The sequence below is a fragment of the Schistocerca piceifrons genome, chromosome 9, assembly GCF_021461385.2.
Source record: "Schistocerca piceifrons isolate TAMUIC-IGC-003096 chromosome 9, iqSchPice1.1, whole genome shotgun sequence".
Taxonomy (NCBI): Eukaryota; Metazoa; Arthropoda; class Insecta; order Orthoptera; family Acrididae; genus Schistocerca; species Schistocerca piceifrons.
In genome coordinates, this window is record NC_060146.1 from 221,140,781 (window position 1) to 221,161,260 (window position 20,480).

General features: G+C 40.4%; 1 protein-coding gene across 1 annotated transcript in view; it reads left to right on the forward strand.

Annotated features, from left to right (window-relative positions):
- LOC124717031 (acid phosphatase type 7) overlaps positions 1 to 16,937 on the forward strand; it is a 106,487-nt gene extending 89,550 nt beyond the window's left edge. Inside the window, exon 9 of the mRNA XM_047243686.1 lies at positions 16,066 to 16,937. Coding sequence (XP_047099642.1) covers positions 16,066 to 16,134 — 69 coding nt within the window. The 3' untranslated portion in view covers positions 16,135 to 16,937. The remainder of the gene's footprint in view (positions 1 to 16,065) is intronic.
- The last annotated feature ends 3,543 nt before the right edge of the window (positions 16,938 to 20,480 follow it).

Consider the following 20,480-nt stretch of genomic DNA (forward strand, 5'->3'; position numbering starts at 1 on the left):
AGAACCAAGTCCATCAACATCTTCCCCTCCTGACCTCCCCTTAAGAGAGAATGTGGGTGACAAGCCCTGTAGATTTTAGTGGAGATAGGCCATAAATTTGAATTCTTAATGTTGTTGGAATAATGTCAAACTTGCTTGCATTAACAACCTTCATTCCCTCAACAATAGCCCCCAGTGCATTTTTAACTTTGCTAGGAGAATACTGAAGTATCTTAGTCTTAGTGTGATGTGACTCAAAACTCTTGAGTTAAAAAATGTTATATTTTCGTAATTTGTATTTCATATTTTACTGTATTATAAGGATAGGTAATTAATATGAAATGTTCAAGCAAGACTGTTAGTAATATAAAAATTACCAGAAATATTTTAAATAAGCGTACTTAAATAAAATAAGCATAGCTAGAATCCAGTCCAAATCTGTATTATAGATGTTTCTAAAAGTGAACAAAGCAGGAGACTTACGAGGGGCGGTCAAAAAGTTTCTAACCTAAGAAATAAAAGAATGATAGAAATTTTGTAATACCAATTTATTTTTCAGTATAATACCCATGTACACTAATACACTTGCGGGCACACTCAGATAACTTCTGCAAACCATTCAAATAGAAGGTCTTCAATTTCGAGGTCAACAAAGCATTGTCACTGCATATCATTGTCAAATTGTCATCCTTAGAGGTATTTTTAAGGTTTGGGACAAGAAAAAAGTCTGATGGAGCCAAATCTGGAGAATATGATGGATGATGTAACAATTCTAACCCGCAGTTTCCAGTGTGGCGAGGACTTTGTGCACCAGTGCGTTGTCCTGATGCAAAAGAGCTCCACGCACCAATTTTCCATGCCTTTTTTTCTTTATTTCTTCTCTCAAACTGCACAGAAGAGTGCAATAGTATGGTGCATTGATAGTTACACCCTTTTGCAAGTAATTTGAAATTTTTTTGGGGTATGGGGTGAAGGATGTTGTCATTGTCGTGACTGTTGTTTTGTCTCATGATCGAAGTGGTGAACCCACGTTACGCCCATTGTCACATACTTTGCAAGAAGGCCGTCTTCATCTGCTTCAGATTGGCAGACGATTTCTTCACAACACTGCACACACTCTTGTATCTGATCTGCATTCAAGTCTTTTGGGACCCACCAAGATGAAACTTTTTGCATTCCCACAATATCCACAACAATGTCATGAGCACACCCATGGGAGATTCTAGACGTGGTTTCAATGTGCCGCAATATTGTTCAATGATCCTGCAAAATCGTACCGTGAATTGCAGTCACTGTTTCATCAGTGGCAATGGTGACAGGTCTTCCGCTCCTTGGCACATCTTCCACCCACATTATTCCACATTTGAAGTCAGACACCCAGCTGCATAAGACAGATCACTGTCCTTAAGTGTACTCTTCGTGTCCTCCACAATTTCCTTGGGCATCATTCTCTTCAAATGAAGATATTCAATCACAGATTCTTCCGATGTTTTATTTAAAAATGTAGAATATGAGAAACTGATTATGCATTGCTTAAAGAAAAACTCTACGACACTCAATTTCTTTAGCACAGACCTTTTCACAAAATTATGACTCCAAACAAGAACAGAGAGAAATGCTTTTATACTTGATTGAGTAGTATATGAAAAGGATAGTTGATACCATGTAGAAGAGATGCTGAGTCACAGAAAAGCACAACAAAAAGACTGTCGGAAAGTTGGCCGAAAGCTAATGAGCCTTTTGTCAAAAGTAGAAAACATACATACACACACTCACGCAAACGCAACTAACACACACATGACCGTAGTCCTTGGCAGCTAGAGCAAGACTGTGAGCAGCAGGGCATTAAGGGAGAGGCAATCAGGTGGGGGGAAGGAGGAGGCTGGGGCGGGGAGAGGGAGGGATAGCACGGTAGATGTCGGGGACAGTAAAGTGCTGCTCGGAGCATGCTGGGATGAGATGGAGAGTGGGGCAGCTAGGTACAGTCGAGGGGTTAGGTGGAGGGTGGAGGAGAGGGGGAGTGGAAAAGGGGAGGAGTGGAGGGTTAGCGGAAAAGGAGAGAAGTAAAAAGACTTGTTTGGTGGGATGAGGGCTGTGTGGGGCTGAAACGGGAACAGGAAAGCAGCTGAATGGGTAAGAACAATGACTGATGAAGGTTGGGGCCAGGAGGGTTTCAGGAATGTAGGATATATCACAGGGAGAGTTTCCACCTGCACAGTTCAGAAGAGCTGGTGTTGGTGGGAAGGATCCAGATGGTACAGACTGTGAAACAGTCACTGAAGTGAAGGACGTCATGTTGGGCGACGTGCTCAGCAGTAAGGTGGCCCAGTTGTTTCTGAGCCACTGTTTGCTGATGGCCTTTCATCTGAACAGACAGCCTGTTGGTTGTCATGCCCACCTAGAATGCAGCACAGTGGTTGCAGCCCCGCCTGTGATGGGATAGGTGATGTTTGGAACTGGACTGGAGTAGGTGGTGGTGGTAGGATGTGTGAGACAGGTCTTGCATCTAGGTCTATTACAGGGATATGAGCCATGAGGCAAGGTGCTGGTAGCAGGCATTGTGTAGGGATGGGTGAGGATATTTTGTAGGTTCGGTGGGCTATGGAATACCACTGTGGGAAGAGTGGGAAGGATAGTGGGTAGGACATTCCTCACTTCATGGCACAACGAGAGATGGTCAGAACCCTGGCCGAGAATGTAATTCAATTTCTCCGGTCCTGGGTGATACCAACAAGGGAACCTCCCCATCGCACCCCCCTCAGATTTAGTTATAAGTTGGCACAGTGGATAGGCCTTGAAAAACTGAACACAGATCAATTGAGAAAACAGGAAGTAGTTGTGTGGAACTATGAAAAAAATAAGCAAAATATACAAACTGAGTAGTCCATGCGCAATATAGGCAACATCGAGGATAGTGTGAGCTCAGGAGCACCGTGGTCCCGTGGTTAGTGTGAGCAACTGCCGAACGAGAGGTCCTTGGTTCAAGTCTTCCCTTGAGTGAAAAGTTTAATTTTTTATTTTCAGACAATTATTATCTGTCTGTCCGTCCTTCCGATGTGAGGCAATTGCACCGTAGTATGGGGACACTACACATAACCAACCATTGAAACACACGACGTCAGTTGACTACAGCACACAGAAGAGAGAGTATTCCTGCTAACGAGGCTCCCTGGCTGGCAGTTCACTGTTCGCTACTTTGGACTAGAGTGCATTAAATACGTGAGATGTATTCTGTGGCCAATATGAATCCAGCAAATATAGCTTGCGACTTCAATAACAAGGTCAATGAATATTTTCCGAACTGTAAGGAATCGGAAAGTTCTTTAAGGGATCGAATGATTGTCGAACATTTGTATGATTATTTCCTACATTTGTTGATAAACAGTACATGTAGTGATGACGATACCTTGCTGATTGCTGCGGGGCTGTATATACCAGATCATGAGATTGTTGACGATCCATAACGAAGAACACGAAGAGGAAATACTGTGACTTCAATCTGATGGTATTTCTTTGGGTTACATGAAGGAAATGCTCTAATACAGGTTACTGTCCAAACCAATTAAAAGATGCATATATAGATTATGGAGTGAAGTAACAAATAAATTTAAGAAATTTAAAGGGATGGAGGAAAAAAGCACAATTAAATATTGCAAAGAAGTCGTGGAACAAGGTGGAACCCGAAGACAGAAGTTCAGTGAACTAGAAAACCATGTATACCGACAATTTATTAAAGCCAGAAATGAATTGAGTGCAGTGCATGATACAGATCTACAGATTTGGGGATTGCATTACGCTAAATAAATTGGCCTTGACTTCAAGGCTTCATCTCATTGGCTTGTCATGTTCAAAAGAAAATACAAAATTATGAGCAGGAAGATTACGAAATATGTAAGCAAGAACTACGCTAATAAACTGGAAGAACTTGTAGAGTATTCCAAGACGTTTGTTACAGAAACTAATGTCAGATTCCAGCAGTATAAAGATGCATATATTATCAACACAGATCAGTCCGGTTTTAACTATCAGATGTGTTTTCCTGTGGAGGAATCGGTTGACCTATGACCTTGCGATCAAATGTTTTCGGTTCCCATTGGAGAGGCACGTCCTTTCGTCTACTAATCGCACGGTTTTGCGGTGCAGTCGCAAAACACAGACACTAAACTTATTACAGTGAACAGCGATGTCAATGAACGAACGGACAGATCATAACTTTGCGAAAATAAAGAAAGTAAACTTTCCACTCGAAGGAAGACTTGAACCAAGGACCTCTCGTTCCACAGTTGCTCACGCTAACCACGGGACCACGGCACTCCTGAGCTCACACTATCCTTGATGTTGCCTATCTTACGCATGGACTACTCACTTTGTATATTTTGCTTATTTTTTTCGTAGTTCCACACAACTTCTTCCTGTTTTCTCGATTGATCTGTGTTTAGTTTTTCAAGGCCTGTCCACTGTGCCAACTTATAACTAAATCTGAGGGGGGTGCGATGGGGAGGTTCCCTTGTAAGTCGCGAGGGAAATGCTCCTCTGTGGCCACACAATGGGACTTTGGAAGGTGGTGGATGACGGGAAAATAAGGCATGGGAGATCTTTTTTTTATATAAGGTTGGAAGGGTAATTATGGTTTGCAAAGACCCCAGTGAGACTGTCGGTATATTTCAAGAGGGACTGCTCATCAATACAGATGTGACGGCCACGGGTGGCTAGGCTGTATCGAAGGGACTTCTTGGTGTGGAATGGGTGGCATCTGTCGAAGTGGAGGTATTGCTGCTGGTGGTTGGTAGGTAGGTTTGATATGGATAGAGGTACTGATATAGCCATCTTTGAGGTGGAGGTCGACATCAAAGAAGGTGACTTGATGGGTTGAGTAGGTGCAGGTGAAGCAAATGTGGAGAAGGTGTTTAGGTTCTGGAAGAATGTGGATAGGGTGTCCTCACCCTCTGTCCAGATCATGATGGTGTCGTCAATAAATCTGAACCAGGTGAGGGGTTTGGTGTTCTGGCTGTTTAGGAAGGATTCCTCTAGATTGCACATGAATAGGTTGGTGTTGGACAGTGCCATGTGGGTACCCATAGCCATACTCTGGATTTGTTTGTAGGTAATACCTTCAAATGAGAAGTAATTGTGGGTGAGGATATAATTGGTCATGGTGGTTAGGAAGGAGATGGTTAGTTTATAATCCATTGGGCTTTGGGAAAGGTAGTGTTCAATAGCGGTAAGGCCATGGGCGTGTTAGAGATGATGATTGGTTTGTGGGGCGCTCAACTGCACAGTCATCAGCACCCATACAAAGTCCCAATTCTTTACAAAGTCCAATCTTGTCATTGTCACAAATTATGATGACGACGACAACAGAAACATCCAGTCCCCGGGAAGAGAAAATCCCCAACCTGGCTGGGAATCGAACCTGGGACCCCGTGATCCAGAGGCAGCAACAATAGCCACTAGACTACAAGCTGTGGACGGCATTAGGGATGTTAGGGTAAAGGAAGGAGGCATAGATAGTGACAAGCAAGGCACTCTGCGGTAAAGGGACAGGAACTGTGGAGAGTCAGTGGCAGAACTGGTTGGTGCCTTTTATGTAGGAGGGCAGGCTGCGTGTAACGGGCTGAAGATGTTGGTCTATGAGAGCAGAGATTCTCTCAGTGGGGTACAGTAACCGGTTGCAACGGGGCATCCTGGTTGGTTGGGTTTATGGACTTCAGGAAGCGTGTTGAAGTTAGGAGTGCGGGGAATGGAAGGGGTGAGGAGAGGGGTGGACTCCTGGGAGAGATTCTGGGATGGGTCTAAGGATTTGAGGAGAGACTGGAGATCCTGATGGATTTCTGGAACGGAGTCGCTGTGGCAGGGTTTGTAGTTGGATGTATCTGACAACTAGCGGACTCCTTCCGCCATTTTAATCCTTGCGCTTCAAAACAACAGTGGTGGAACCTTTTTTAGCGGGTATGGTTATAAGGTAAGGACCAGTTTTTAGGTGGTGGATTGCAGATCTTTCTGCAGATGTAAGGTTAGTTTGCATGTTGAGGGATTTTTGGAATGATGGTGAGCGAGGTTCGAGGTTAAGAAATTCTGGAAAGTTAACAGAGGGTGATTTGGTGACAGTGGAGGTGGAACACAGTTGGATGGAGTGAACTGAGTCAGGCAGGGTTCAACATTGGTCTTCAGTTGAGTCTGATTGGTAGTGCTGGTGGGGAAAAAAAGTGTTTCCACTGCAGTGTCTGGGAGAAGGTCTAACAGCTCCTGCTTGATTGAATTTTGGTGTGGGGCAAAAGGTGATGCTTTTGGAAAGGACTCATACTTCTGCAGGGCTAAGGCTTTTGGAGGAAAGGTTCATGACTGTTTTGGGTCCGTCTGAGTTCTGTATTCTGTGTGGTGGTGGGAGGGAATTTTGGAGGGTGGTGTAAGTGTAGTAGGTCCGAGAGACAGGGTTTGTCAGGGACACAGGGGAGGTTTGGTGGTTGTTGTAGATGTGGCATACAGTGGTAGTCCAAGGCAGGAGTAGGAAGTGAGCAGATTGGAGAGTTTTTTAAGGTGGCGTTGTCTTGTTGCTGTAGTTCCTGGAGGGCAACTCTTTCAATGTGTGTTATAGGATACAGGAATTTAGGATTGCATAGCAAGAGAATTTTACGGATGGAGAGAATGTATAGTCAGGAGATTTGGGCCTGATCGATTTGATTTTGCACAACTATACCAACCTATTAATGGGCTATCTAGAGGAAGTCTTCCTAAACACCCAGAATCCCAAACCGCTCATTTGGTTCAGCTTTATTGGTAACATCTTTGCAATCTGGATCAAGGGTGAGGATACCCCAAGCACATTCCTCCAGAAAATCAGGACCTTCTCTAGTTGCTTCACCTGCTCCTACTAAACCCATCAAGCCACCTTCCTCAATATTGACCTCCACCTCAAAGTTGGCTATAACAGCACCTCTGTCCAATCAAACCTACCAACCACTAGCAATACCTCAACTTTGACAGCTGCCACTTGTTCCATACCAAGAAGTCCCTTCCATACAGTCTAGCCACCCGTGGTCCCACCTGTAGTGACGAGTGGTCCCTCTCAAAGTATACAGAGGGTCTCACTGAGGCCCTTACAGATCTTAATTGCCCTCCCGCCCTTGTATAAAAGCAGTCCTCCTGTGCCTTATTTTTCCAGTAACTCACCACCTACCAAAGCCCCCTGTCTGGCCACAGAGGAGCATTCCTCTCATGACTCATCACCCAGGATGGGAGCATCTGAATTACATTCTCTGCCAGGTTTTTGACTACCTCTCGTCATGCTGTGAGGTGAAAAATGTCCTGCCCACTATCCTTCTCACTCCTCCCACATCGGTGTTCCACTGCCCACCGAACCTCCACAGTATCCTCATCCATCCCTACACAACCCCTGCTCCCAGCCCCTTGCCTCGTGGCTCATATCCGTGTAATAGAACTAGATGCAAGATGTGTGCCATACATCCTCCTACCACCACCTATTCGAATCCTGTCACAAACCTCACGTACCCCTTCAAAGGCAGGGCTACCTGTGAAACCAATCATGTGATCTAGAAGCTGAACTGCAGCTACTGTGCTGCATTCTACACGGGCATGAGAACCAACAAGTTCTTCATCCGCATGAATCGCCACTAACAAACTGTGGCCAAGCAACAACTGGACCACCTTACTACTGAGCATGCCGCCCAACATGACGTCCTTCACTTCAGTGACTGCCTCACAGCCTGTGCCATTTGGATCCTTCCCACCAACACCAGCTCTTCTGAATTGTGCAGGTGGGAACTCTCCCTGAAACATATCCTATGTTCCCATAACCCTCCTGGCCTGAACTTTTGTTAGTCCTTACCCATCCAGCCCCTTCCCTGTTCACATTCCAGCATTACACAGCCCTCATTCCACCAACGCTACCAGTCTTTTTACTTCTCTCCTCTTCTGCTACCCCCCTCCCCCTTCCGCCTCCTGTCCCCAGCCCTCCATTTAACCTCCCAACTGCATCTAGCTGCCCAAGACTCCACCTTGTCCCTGCACACTCCCAACAGCACTTTACCCTCCGCAACCCCTACCCTGCTATCCTTCTCCCTCCATGCCCCAGCGTCCTCCTTACCCTCACCTGGTTGCCTCTCCCATAATGCCCTGCTGGTCGCAGTCTGGCTGTAGCTGCCAGGGTATGTGGTCATTTGTGTGTGTGTGTGTTGTCTGCTTTTGACAAAGGCCTTGTTGGCCGAAAGCTAACTTTCGAACAGTTTTGGTGTGCCTTCCTGTGACTCAGCATCTCCACTGTATGGTGATTAGCAGCTATCCTTTTTATATATTGTTACATTCCATCCTGGATTTTCCACTATTTGTTTGAGTAGTATATTTCGTGTTGTTTATAATAAGCTATTTTAAGACTTTCTGGTATTGAAAACAATCTTAAAAATTCATTAATTACATCAAAGTGGGCATAAATGTGGTAGTGACCAAAACTGGAGAATTGACCCTACCAAAGTCTTTGTCAGAAATGTTTCTTTATATATGTATTTCTTACTGATCGCTGATTTGTTAAAGTTTGCCTGTAATCAGCTTTTTCTTCTGTCGCAAACATCGTCCAATATCTCGGGTGTTGGCACACGATAAGAAAAATCCTTTGAGAGACCTCACTGTGACACTCTGAATTAAGCTGATGCAACACAAACAAGTCTTCCTTCCACTCCTCCCACCTGTCACTGAATGAAAATACTGAGCAGCTTATCTGTGTATAAATTTTGCAATATTGCTGCTGTGTGATTTGACAGAGGGAGGACCCAAGAACTTCATGTGTATTGCCTTAGGAAGCATTGAAGGTAGAAATTTCTAGAATATGAGAGTATTTCTGCACACATGAATGAAGTAGAGAGGTACTTCTAACCACAAAGTTCCTATGGCGAGATTTCACCATGAGATTAATCATCTACTAATTCCAGTTAGGTGTGGGATTCACCTATACACTGCAAATTTGACACAGGACTTGTCCAATGTTTGTATGGAATATCAATTTGTGATACTTGTAATTCAAATTATTTTCCCAGAGTTGTATAAGATGGATTTTCTGAGCTCATTTCTTAGATGTATTGGGTGAGTTTCCCTTCCTGGCACTCTGTTAATGATGTGATTTTGTGTAACATTAAGAGTGACCACATTGTTGTCTGCTGCTTCCTGTCCTAGTCTGGCTCTAGGTTGTATACTTAAATTTGGATGTTCTACCAAGGAAGTTGATGGAAATTAAGAGATGCATAATTTGTTTTGCTTTACTCTGCCAAAACTTCATTAGCAACTCTAAACCCTTCAAACAGAGGGTTAACAAGCTATTATCTGAAAACTATCATTGTAAAATACTGTAAGGTGTGAACTAAGACTTTAGTTTGAATCAAACAATGGAATATCCTGGATGGAATGTAACAGTATTATGAGAAGGAAAGTTGTTACTCATATACCATATAGCGGAGATGCTGAGTCGCAGATGGGGACAACAAAAAGACTCTCACAATCAAAGCTTTTGGCCATTGGCCTTCGCCAACAAACAAAAAAACACACACACACAGGTGCTACCATTGATAACAGCGAATACTGTGAGAAGTTTCCAGACAAGACAAGGCATACAGCACATACTGTTGAGAGATATGCTGTTGTGCAGATACTTGAGTTGCAGTATAGATACAAAGTTAAAAGGGCTAAGAAATTAAATCCTGTCACAGCCTAACAAGCCATGAGTCCTTCATAAGAAAATACTCAGAAAATATCTGAACAGCCTTCGTTACTTTGTTGTTGAAGTTCAGGTTCACTGTGTGTATCAGTCTGGATTGGGACTCCCAACTTTTAGGTGGTGTCCTTTTTCTCCTGGGGCATCTACTTTGGGATTTAGTTGAGTCTATCAGTAGATCAGGTTTCACTAGGCATGCCTGCACCTCAGTAGGTATGGGGAAGGGGAGTCTGGCAAAGCTTATAGGTGACAATGTACTGGGACCACTCGTGGAAAAATTCCTGCAGTATTTGGTGTTAGAGCTGCACCTTTTTTAGATTGAAGCCAGCTGATAGGTATAACTGCTTAAAGGAAGTCCCTCTAACTAAGAAATCAGCTTCAGAGGGTGTCAGGTAGCCAAGTAGTGAAGGAATTAACATATTTCCTAAAAAATATAAGAGGTATTAGAGATAAGTTAGTGAACTGCTTATAGATGTTGATCCTGACATTAGTGATATATCACTACACCACTTAAATAATTTGACAATTGAGAGGCTTCCTTTACCAGGATACAGATTAGCTGGCTGGTTTTCATGGAGTTCCTTGCAGAGCGGGGGAGTGGCAATGTACATAAAAAAACAGTATTCTGTTTGAGTCCATTGACATATCGAGGCACTGCACTGAACAGATATTTAAATGTTGTGCAGGGGCAGTTGAATTTAATGAAACTATTAACTTCTAATTGTTGTTGTTTATAGGTCCCCTAACTCTGCTCAAGCTAGAGAAGGTTGTTAGTTCACTTATAGGAAGTACTAAAAATTAGTTATATGTGGTGACTTCAGTATTAATTTTGTATATGATTGTGCAAGAAAAAGGATGTTGGTAGATCTCATATGATCTGATGCAGATCATGTTTTTCCCAACTAGGGTGAAGGGGAACAGTAGCATAACTATCGACAATATTTTTATTCATTCTTCATTACTAGATGGGCATTCTGTTAATGAAAGGGTGAATTGTCTTTCAGACCATGATGCACAAATTTTGACACTAAAAGGCTTTTGTACTCAAACAAATGTCACATGTAATTAAAAACTATGTAGGAAAGCTAATCCAATGGCAATAGAGAGTTTTTAAACCTCATTAAGGAACAAGAGCAGCAGGACATTTATAGTGCTCTTTGAGAGTTACTTTCCGCTAAAACGTCCTAAATGTGTTACTAGCTCAAGAGGCAGCCTGAGTGGCTGACTAGTGGGATAAGGATACCCTGTAGAACAAAGAAGGAGCAATAACAAAGTTGAGAAGTAGTCACAATCAAGCTATGGTAGCCCATTACAAACAGTATTGTAAGGTGGTTATAAAGCTTATTAGGAAGCCAAAGAGTATGTGGTATGCAAATGCAATAGCTAATTCACAGGATAAAATTAAAACCATGTGATCAGTTGTGAAGGAAGTGTCTGGTCAGCAGCACAAGGTCAATGATATAAAGTCAGTCCATAGTTTAAACATTCTTGTTACTGATAAGTCGGATATGTGTCCATTATTTAACAGTCATTTTCTGAGCATTGCTGGTGAATTAAGTAAAAACTTAATTTCTACAGAGAATCATGTAACTATCTTGGAAAATGCCTTTTTGAGATGTCTGAAATACTCCTCACAGACAAGGTCGAGACTAAGTCAGTAATTAAATCACTGAAGACTAATGACTCTCATGGACGTGATGGAATACCTAGCAGAATATTAAAGTACTGTGCTGCACATGTTAGCCCCGTACCTAGAAATATTTGTAATTCCTCCTTTAAGAATGGTCAGTTTCCTGAATGATTAAAGTACTCAGTAGTAAAGCCGCTTTATAAAAATGGAGAAAGTAATAATGTATACAAATTTCTATGCCATCACTGTTTGCTAAAGTTATTGAAAAGGCTTTGTATGTAAGGATAATTTAGCATTTTATATCACATAATTTGCTATCAAGTGTACAGTTTGGCTTTCAAAGTGATTTAACGACTGAAAATACTATATTCTCTTTTCTCTTGAGGTACTGGATGGATTAAACAAAAGGTTTCAAACACTAGGCATATTTTTTGATTTAAATGAGGCCTTTGATTCTTTTGATCACAAAATATTGTTCCAGAAGTTGGGCCATTACGGAATACAGGGAGTAGCTCACAATTGGTTTACCTCTTACTTCAGCAAGACAGCAAAACGTCTGTTGAGAATGGCTGTGATGTGGGGTACAGTCAAATGGGGGTTCCCCCGGGTATCATTGTTGGGGCCACTCCTGTTCGTTATTTATAGAAATGATATGCCATCTAGTATTATGGGTAACTCTAAAATATTTCTGTTTGCTGATAACACTTGTGTGGTAGTAAAGGATGCCATGTGCAACATTGGCTCTGTTCCAAATAGTGCAGTTCACGACATAAGCTCATGGCTTGTAGAAAATAAACTAACGCTAAATCACAGTAAGTTTCAGAAACTGTAAAAACTAACACACAATTCAACAAAAACCAACGTTTTAATTTCAAAAAATGGGCATATGATTAGTGGAACAGACAGTTCAAACTTGTAGTTGTTCAGACAGATAGTAAACTGTCACGGGAAGCCCACATTCAGGATATAGTTCAGAACCTTAATGCTACCACTTTTACTATTTGAATGGTATCTGAAGTAAGTGATAGTTCGACACGAAAATTGGTCTACTTTACTTATTTTCATTTGCTTACGTCGTATGGTATTATATTTTGGGGTGACTCTTCCCATTCTAAAAGGATATTTTTGTCTCAGAAACGGGCAGTTCGGGCAATAAGTGGTGTAAGGTCACGAACCTCTTGTTGACCCCTGTTCACTAGTCTGTGTATTTTGACATTGGCCTCTTAATATATATTTTTTCTTTACTGTTGTTTCTTGTTAACAATATCAGCTTATTCCCAAGAGTAAGCAGCTTTCACTGAGTTAATACTCGGCAGAAATCAAACCTGCATTTGGATCGGACTTCTTTAATTCTTGTGCAGAAAGGTATGCAGTATACTGCTGCATCCATTTTCAATAAGCTACCACAAGAATCTTTGATGGAAACCCAGTTCTGAGCAAAGAAGGGAAAGCAGAAACGTGGAAGGAGTATATAGAGGGACTATACAAGGGCGATGTACTTGACGACAATATTATGGAAATGGAAGAGGATGTAGATGAAGATGAAATTGGAGATATGATACTGTGTGAAGAGTTTGACAGAGTACTGAAACAAGGCCCCTGGAGTAGACAACATTCCATTAGAACTACTGACAGCCTTGGGAGAGACAGTCCTGACAAAACTCTACCATCTAGTGAGCAAGATGTATGAGACAGGCGAAACACCCTCAGACTTCAAGAAGAATGTAATAATTCCAATCCCAAAGAAAGCAGGTGTTGACAGATGTGAAAATTACCGAACTATCAGTTTAATAAGTCACAGCTGCAAAATACTAACGCGAATTCTTTACAGACGAATGGAAAAACTGATAGAACCCGACCTCGGGGAAGGTCAGTTTGGATTCCGTAGAAATTTTGGAACACGTGAGGCAATACTGACCCTACGACTTACCTTAGAAGAAAGATTACGGAAAGGCAAACCTACGTTTCTAGCATTTGTAGTATTAGAGAAAGCTTTTGACAATGTTGATTGGAATACTCTCTTTCAAATTCTGAAGGTGGCAGGGATAAAATCCAGGGAGCGAAAGGCTATTTACAATTTGTACAGAAAGCAGATGGCAGTTATAAGAGTCGAGGGGTATGAAAGGGAAGCAGTGGTTAGGAAGGGAGTGAGACAGGGTTGTAGCCTATCCCCAATGTTATTCAATCTGTATATTGAGCAAGCAATAAAGGAAACAAAAGAAAGATTTGGAGTAGGAATTAAAATCCATGGAGAAGAAATAAAAACTTTGAGGTTCGCAGATGACATTGTAATTCTGTCAGAGACAGCAAAGGACTTGGAAGAGCAGTTGAACGGAATGGACAGTCTCTTGAAAGGAGGATATAAGATAAAGATCAACAAAAGCAAAACTAGGATAATGGAATGTAGTCGAATTAAGTCGGATGATGCTGAGGGAATTAGATTAGGAAATGAGACACTTAAAGTAGTAAAGGAGTTTTGCTATTTGGGGAGCAAAAAACTGATGATGGTCGAAGTAGAGAGGATATAAAAAGTAGACTGGTAATGGCAAGGAAAGCGTTTCTCAAGAAGAGAAATTTGTTAACATCGAGTGTAGATTTAAGTGTCAGGAAGTAGTTTCTGAAAGTATTTGTATGGAGTATAGCCATGTATGGAAGTGAAACGTGGATGATAAATAGTTTAGACAAGAAGAGAATAGAAGCTTTCGAAATGTGGTGCTACAGAAGAATGCTGAAGATTAGATGGGTAGACCACATAATTAATGAGGAGGTATTGAATAGAATTGGGGAGAAGAGGAGCTTGTGGCACAACTTGACTAGAAGAAGGGATCGGTTGGTAGGACATGTTCTGAGGCATCAAGGGATCACCAATTTAGTATTGGAGGGCAGCGTGGAGGGTAAAAATCGTAGAGGGAGACCAAGAGATGAATACACTAAGCAGATTCAGAAGGATGTAGGCTGCAGTAGGTACTGGGAGATGAAGAAGCTTGCACAGGATAGAGTAGCATGGAGAGCTGCATCAAACCAGTCTCAGGACTGAAGACCACAACAACAACAACCACAAGAATTCAAAAATCATAGCAGTAATCCATGCACTTTGAAATCTAAACTGAAGAGTTTCCTAGTGGGTCACTCCTCCTATTCTGTTGAAGAGTTCCTTGAAAAATTAAGTTGATTCTTATGTTATTGTTGATTGCGTTTACTTAAACTTGTGGCTTGACTTTTTTTGGGTTCATAAACATTTTATTTTATGTGTTATTACTTTTATGTTTTAATTTCATGCACTGACACATTCCATGACCTTGGAGAGTTGCTTCTCAATTTGATCCTATGGAACTAGACGTGTAAGTAAAATAAAATTATTGTGTTTAATCAGTCAAATTTAGCAAATGTTGGGCTAAATCTTTCATCATGTCTGGCTAATATAGCATTCTGCTCGCAGAGTGGCTTTTGAAACATGTTTACTCCCATCCTTTTTCTCTTTCATGTAATGCTGTTTCCTATTGCGTAGCCCTAGCTTTATTCTAGTATTCTAAAATGAGATGCATTCTCATTTCCACCAAATTGGCACTCTCATGCCAGATACTGCCTTTATATGATCATTTCCAGACAATTCCTTTCAGTTTACCCGCATCCCTACCCTGTCATCTAAGATAACTCCTTTGGCAGAGTCTGTCAAACCTGCTTGTATGCTGCACCTGTCGCTTCACGTTCCTTGCTCTTCCTTCTGTTGTTCTTTTGCAGTTCATGTGCACATTATATATAACCCACCTTTCACTGTAGTGTATACCTAATTTTGAAAATTTCAAACATTTGCAACTACTTTACCCCCCCCCCCCCCTCACCCATAAAAAAGTACTATGGTTTTTCTTAACTTTTGCCTCCATGGTAAATTCACATCATTATAGCTTTTCTGTTCCCTTTACCTTTCTTAAAAGCCAAACTGCTCATCAACTTTCATTCCCATTCATCTGTACACTATTCTTGTGACCACCTCAAGTGCGTGAGCTGATTTTACAATAGTTCCCACACCTACTTGCCCTTGCTGTCTTTGGGATGCTTGTGCAAATGAGTGTGTGCGTGTTTCCTTTTGTGATGAAGGCCGTGGCCAAAAGTTAATGAGTAGGGCCTAAGTGTTTTAGTTGTACCTGGTTGCAAATTAATGTGTCATCTTGATGGTAAGTAGCAATCTTAGCTTTGTCTTATACTGTTGATACTCCAGCCTGGATTTTCCATTGTTTGTTTTTATTAGTAGAATTCCTATTATCGTAAACACCTCAATGTGACGTTTGATGGTAATGTAAAAGTGCTGTTTATGTTTAAATGTTTCGTACTGCTTTGTGGATTGTAACACATCAACAAGGACTCGTACATAACTCTTTTGAAACTTTTTTGCTGTTGCTTGATAATTCTGAAGGGAGCACAAGTAGCTAATTGCTAGTGAAGTAAAGCTTTCATTTCAAATTAAAACAACCTAGTGCAAGAAAAATGAGTTTGCAAATTAAATCTAATCTATAATTGTGGGCTCAAGCTTATAAGAGACTTCAAATGTTTGCTTTGGTAAAGATACTTTTGTGTTTCTGCTAATGTGTGAATCACATGACGTAAGAATTCTCTTTGGTTTTTCCTCCTTATAATTAAGGTAGACAAAGACAAACAATAAAATTACTCATTAATTCAGTATGAGTGTTTGATTTATGATCTCTATCACACAATAAACTAAAACTTTTTATCTTTACAGGAAGGAGCAGTTATTGACCACCTGTGGTTGGTCAGAGATGAGCATGGTCCGTTCGAATGCTCAGGATAAAATTCCTGGCTGTGAATAATACATTCCACCCATTGAAATTTGTGCATATCCATTCCAGTAATATCTTGAATCTTCACAGTGACAATATTTATCAACATTTTTGTTGCCATGACATCTCAATAGTTTTATAGGGTATTTTGAAACTTGTTGCATTGTCTTGGTGGCTATTAAAGGTGAAAGCAATACCTGGTATATTTTTCTAGTATTTTTATCATGGTTGAACACTTTTAGCTTACATTTGAAAATTCTCTGAAAATTAGTCTGACATTTATGGCACTACTGTCATTCACACCTATGGTAGATGGTATATATTATTTTACACGGGTGTCTGTAATATACAAGTAACCTAGCAAAATTATACTGCTGAAAGTGTGAAATTTCTAATATCTGTTCTCTGTATGTAATATGGATTCATGTTTTCTATATTGAGTGTATTGTGTACATTCCAGTTCTTAAGGCTTTTTTGTGATGGTACTTAAACTATGTACGATGATTGCAAATTTAAGGACTGTGGTGTAGGCAGTATATATGGAGGGCAGGTACTGTAGAATCCCCCAGAAAATGCTTTAAGGACCGTAGTGTTTTCCCATAACTCCTGCCAGAAAATAGAAACTGAAAGTTCATTGTTATCTGTGAACCAATAAGAACTGTGATCATTTTGTTGTGTTCTGTTATTAAACAGGCGTGTTCTCAGTATTGTTGTATCTGTAGCCTTGTTAATAGTGATCCACTATTGTTGTTACTTTTTGTGGTCAGAGTATATTTTGTGTATATGTTGTCCAGTAAAGTGTATTATTAAATAACACATGTATTTAATTTGTATGTTGTTTACAAAACTTGTGCTACCCTATCAAACATTTTAATATCAGGTTATTCTGTTTTAGAAAAAGGGTTATTTTTCTATCAGATCTTGAAAGAAAGTCAAGATTCACTTTAATGAATTATGAAAATAAATGAGGATATGAGGGACTACAACTTACAATAGGAGATTAAAGATACACTGTTGCTCCATAATGTCTCTATAATTCCTGTGGTCATTTTGTTTTGTGTTGTCCTAATTAGCTGTCTAAAGAATGAAATGAATTGCTTTCTCCTCATGCGCGTTACTGGTTCCATTTGATTCATTGGAAGCTAGTCTACAATGTCAGTTTTCTGATGCACTTTTTTATTATACTTCTTTCTGTCTCCAGTTTTCTGTTAGTTGTTTTGAAAGTGATTTCATTCCGACATATTACTTCTTGTTCTGTAAATGTTTTAATTTTGTAGCTACTAGAGACCTTTCCTGTTGTATATGTTCTCAATGACAGATTGTGCTTTAGTCAATTTGTTTATTTTCTATAATATCACATGTACAAAAGTTAAAAATATTATGGAATAGGAAATTGATGGAGAAACTGTTGAAATAATAGGGAAAGGAAATAGCTATCCAGTATTACCTCCAGGAGATAAAATTCCTAATACAGCCTATATAAAACAGTTAAAGCAGAAAATACTAAACCTATCTCTTTGGGCTGTAATGTGTTCTTTCCCTCGGAAAGTAGTCCCTCACAATATGGGATCCTGAGTGAGCCACCACTTCTTTCAAACCTCATTCCTGAAAGCTGGGTGTAGTTTTTTTCTACACCTTGTAAATGGATCTGTCAGCAGTACTTGGAATTTTGCCTCTTGAAGGTAAGTATTGTCCAGCCATTCTGGCTGCTTGTAATTTTTAATAGTTTTCCCAAATGAATTTTCCCTTTGATACAAATAAACATGAAGGTCCAGAAATCAAGGACCAGTCATTTCCACTTTAAGTGTTTTTGCCAGAAGTACTATGAATTTCCCCTTACTGTGTCAATTCCTGCCTAGCTGTTGTCTCTCTGCAGTTAAAAAGTATTACTGTGTTAATAATTTAAGCACATATATGGAATTCCAGTTACAAGAACAGTTCAAATGAATGTTTTTAAAATGGTACATGTGGACCTTACTGATTATTTTGGATTTAGTTGTGTCTGTGAACAAAGAAAGATTTCAGGTTAGAAGTTTAATTTGGTTATTTTCTAATGAGAGTGGAGTTCCTCAGGTGTACAGTGAAGCTACCGTACTGTTTCCTCCATTGTGTCCTCAGGCAAAACAGACTTCATATTAGCACTTTCTCTCTGTTACCTGGTTCAAAAAACAATTAGCACACTCCCAATACAAGGAAATGTACTTAGTTTTTTTAAACTGTCTCCCAAGTGAATTGGTCATTCTTGTCATTCCAGTTAATAATATCCCTCCTCCGACTGAGTATGTAATTATTGAAACACTTGCCCAATTTCACTGTTTGTTGACCTCTGTTTAAATGACAGCGAATAAATTCAAAATATCATCGCTAGGGAATAATTCTTAATGAAAATTTCACCAAAACATGCTGACTGTAAAGATAAAATCATGAAAAGGATAGATTATAACAATGAAAACAATTTTTGGCAGTTTAATGTAATTGGATAGATAAAAAATATGCTCATCAAGTGGTGGCAGAACACACACGTAAGAGAAGGTGGTCATAGGCAAGCTTTAAGAGCCAGTGGCTCTTTCTTCAGGCAGGAGGGTTGAAGTGGAACAAAAAGGGGTGAAGGAAAAGGACTGCAGAGGTCTAGGAAAAGTGGTAGATTTTGAAAAAGTCACTCAGAACCGTATGTCACGGGAGACTTACTGGATGGGATGAGGAGGAAAGACTGACTGTTGGGGACTGCAACGCACGAGATATGTAAACCTGAGAGCTTGGAGGTGAAAGAAAGGGTGATATGAAAGACAGAGATTACTGCTAAAACATTGCGTGTGAGTTAATAAGAGTGAAAAGCTAATTATGTTGTATGTAACAGAGGTGGGAGGGGATGGCAAAAAATAGACAGGTAAGAAAAAAAGATGCTGAAAACTAAAACGAAGTGAGTAAAGGAGTAGTTACTGTGAAGAAATGCTGAGACGGAAGAAATCAATGTAAATTAGGCCTGGTGGGTGGTAAGAACCAAGGACACGTTGTAATGCTAGTTCCCACCTGCAGAGTTCTGAGAAACTGGTATCTGGAGGAAGAATCCAGATGGTAAACATTGGCTCTAAAGACCTTAAAAGCTGTGAGCACGTGTACTGAAAATGAGATGTGTTATACAGTGCTTGTAGCTCTCAAGGTATGCATTTTAGAACCCATAATTTACTAGACTTTTTTTGCTTTGAATGATCTGGAAACTACCTAGAACAGATACCTAGGAACCCACTCACAATGAAAATATATTGAATCTAATGGCATCAGACAGACCTGTCCACTTTGAGGACATCCGCATTGAAATTACTATCAGTGAACACGGTGCAATTGTGACAACAATGATTGCCGCAGTACAAAGGACAATTAAAACAAGCAGAAAGATATATACTTTCTGTAAAGTAGATAAAAAATTAACAGTGTCATATCTCAGTGAGTAACTTGAAACTTTCAGCAAAAGGCAGGAGCGTGTAAAGGAATTGTGGCTCAAGTTTAAAAGAAAAGTTGACCATGCACTGGATGGATACGTACCCAGTAGAAAAGTCCATAGTGGGAGGGAACCTCCGTAGTATACAGTCACTGTGAAGAAGCGGAGATAACTGCATAACAGATGTAAAACAAAGTATAGGACTATAGTTACAGAGATGCTGAATGAAACACATTTGGCTGTCGAGAGGGCAATGTGTGATGCCTTCAATGACTACTGTAGCCGAATGTTGTCAAATGATTTTTCACAAAACCCTAAAAAATCCTGCCTGCATATAAAGGCTGTTAATGGCACCAAAGTTAGTGTCCAGTCCCTAGCGAATGAGACACGAAATGAAACTGAGGGCAACAGAGTAAAAGCTGAAATGCTTAACTCAGTTTTCAAATATTCCTTTACAAAGCAAAACACAGTAGAATTGAGAATTGCCCCAATTTAACCCTCGAACCACTGAAAAGATGACTGAAATAAGGATTAGTGCCAGTGGTGTTGAGAAACAGCCGAAATTGTTAAAACTGAACAAAGACCCAGGGCCTGATGGAATCCTTGTCAGATTCTGTACTGAATTTGCACCTTAGCCCCACTTTGAACCATAATTTATCATAGATCCCTCACTTTTTGGGAAAAATCACAAGTAACACCCATCTACAAGAAGGGTAGTAGAAGTGATCCATAAAACTACTGTTCAATATCCCTGACATCAATTTGCTGTAGAACCTTAGGATGTATTCTGAGCTCAAATGTAATGAGGTATCTTGAACAGAATAACCTCCTCCTCAATACCAACCAGTATGGATTTCGAAAACATCGATCGTATGAAACTCAACTCGCACTTTTCTCTTATGACATACTGAAAGTTTT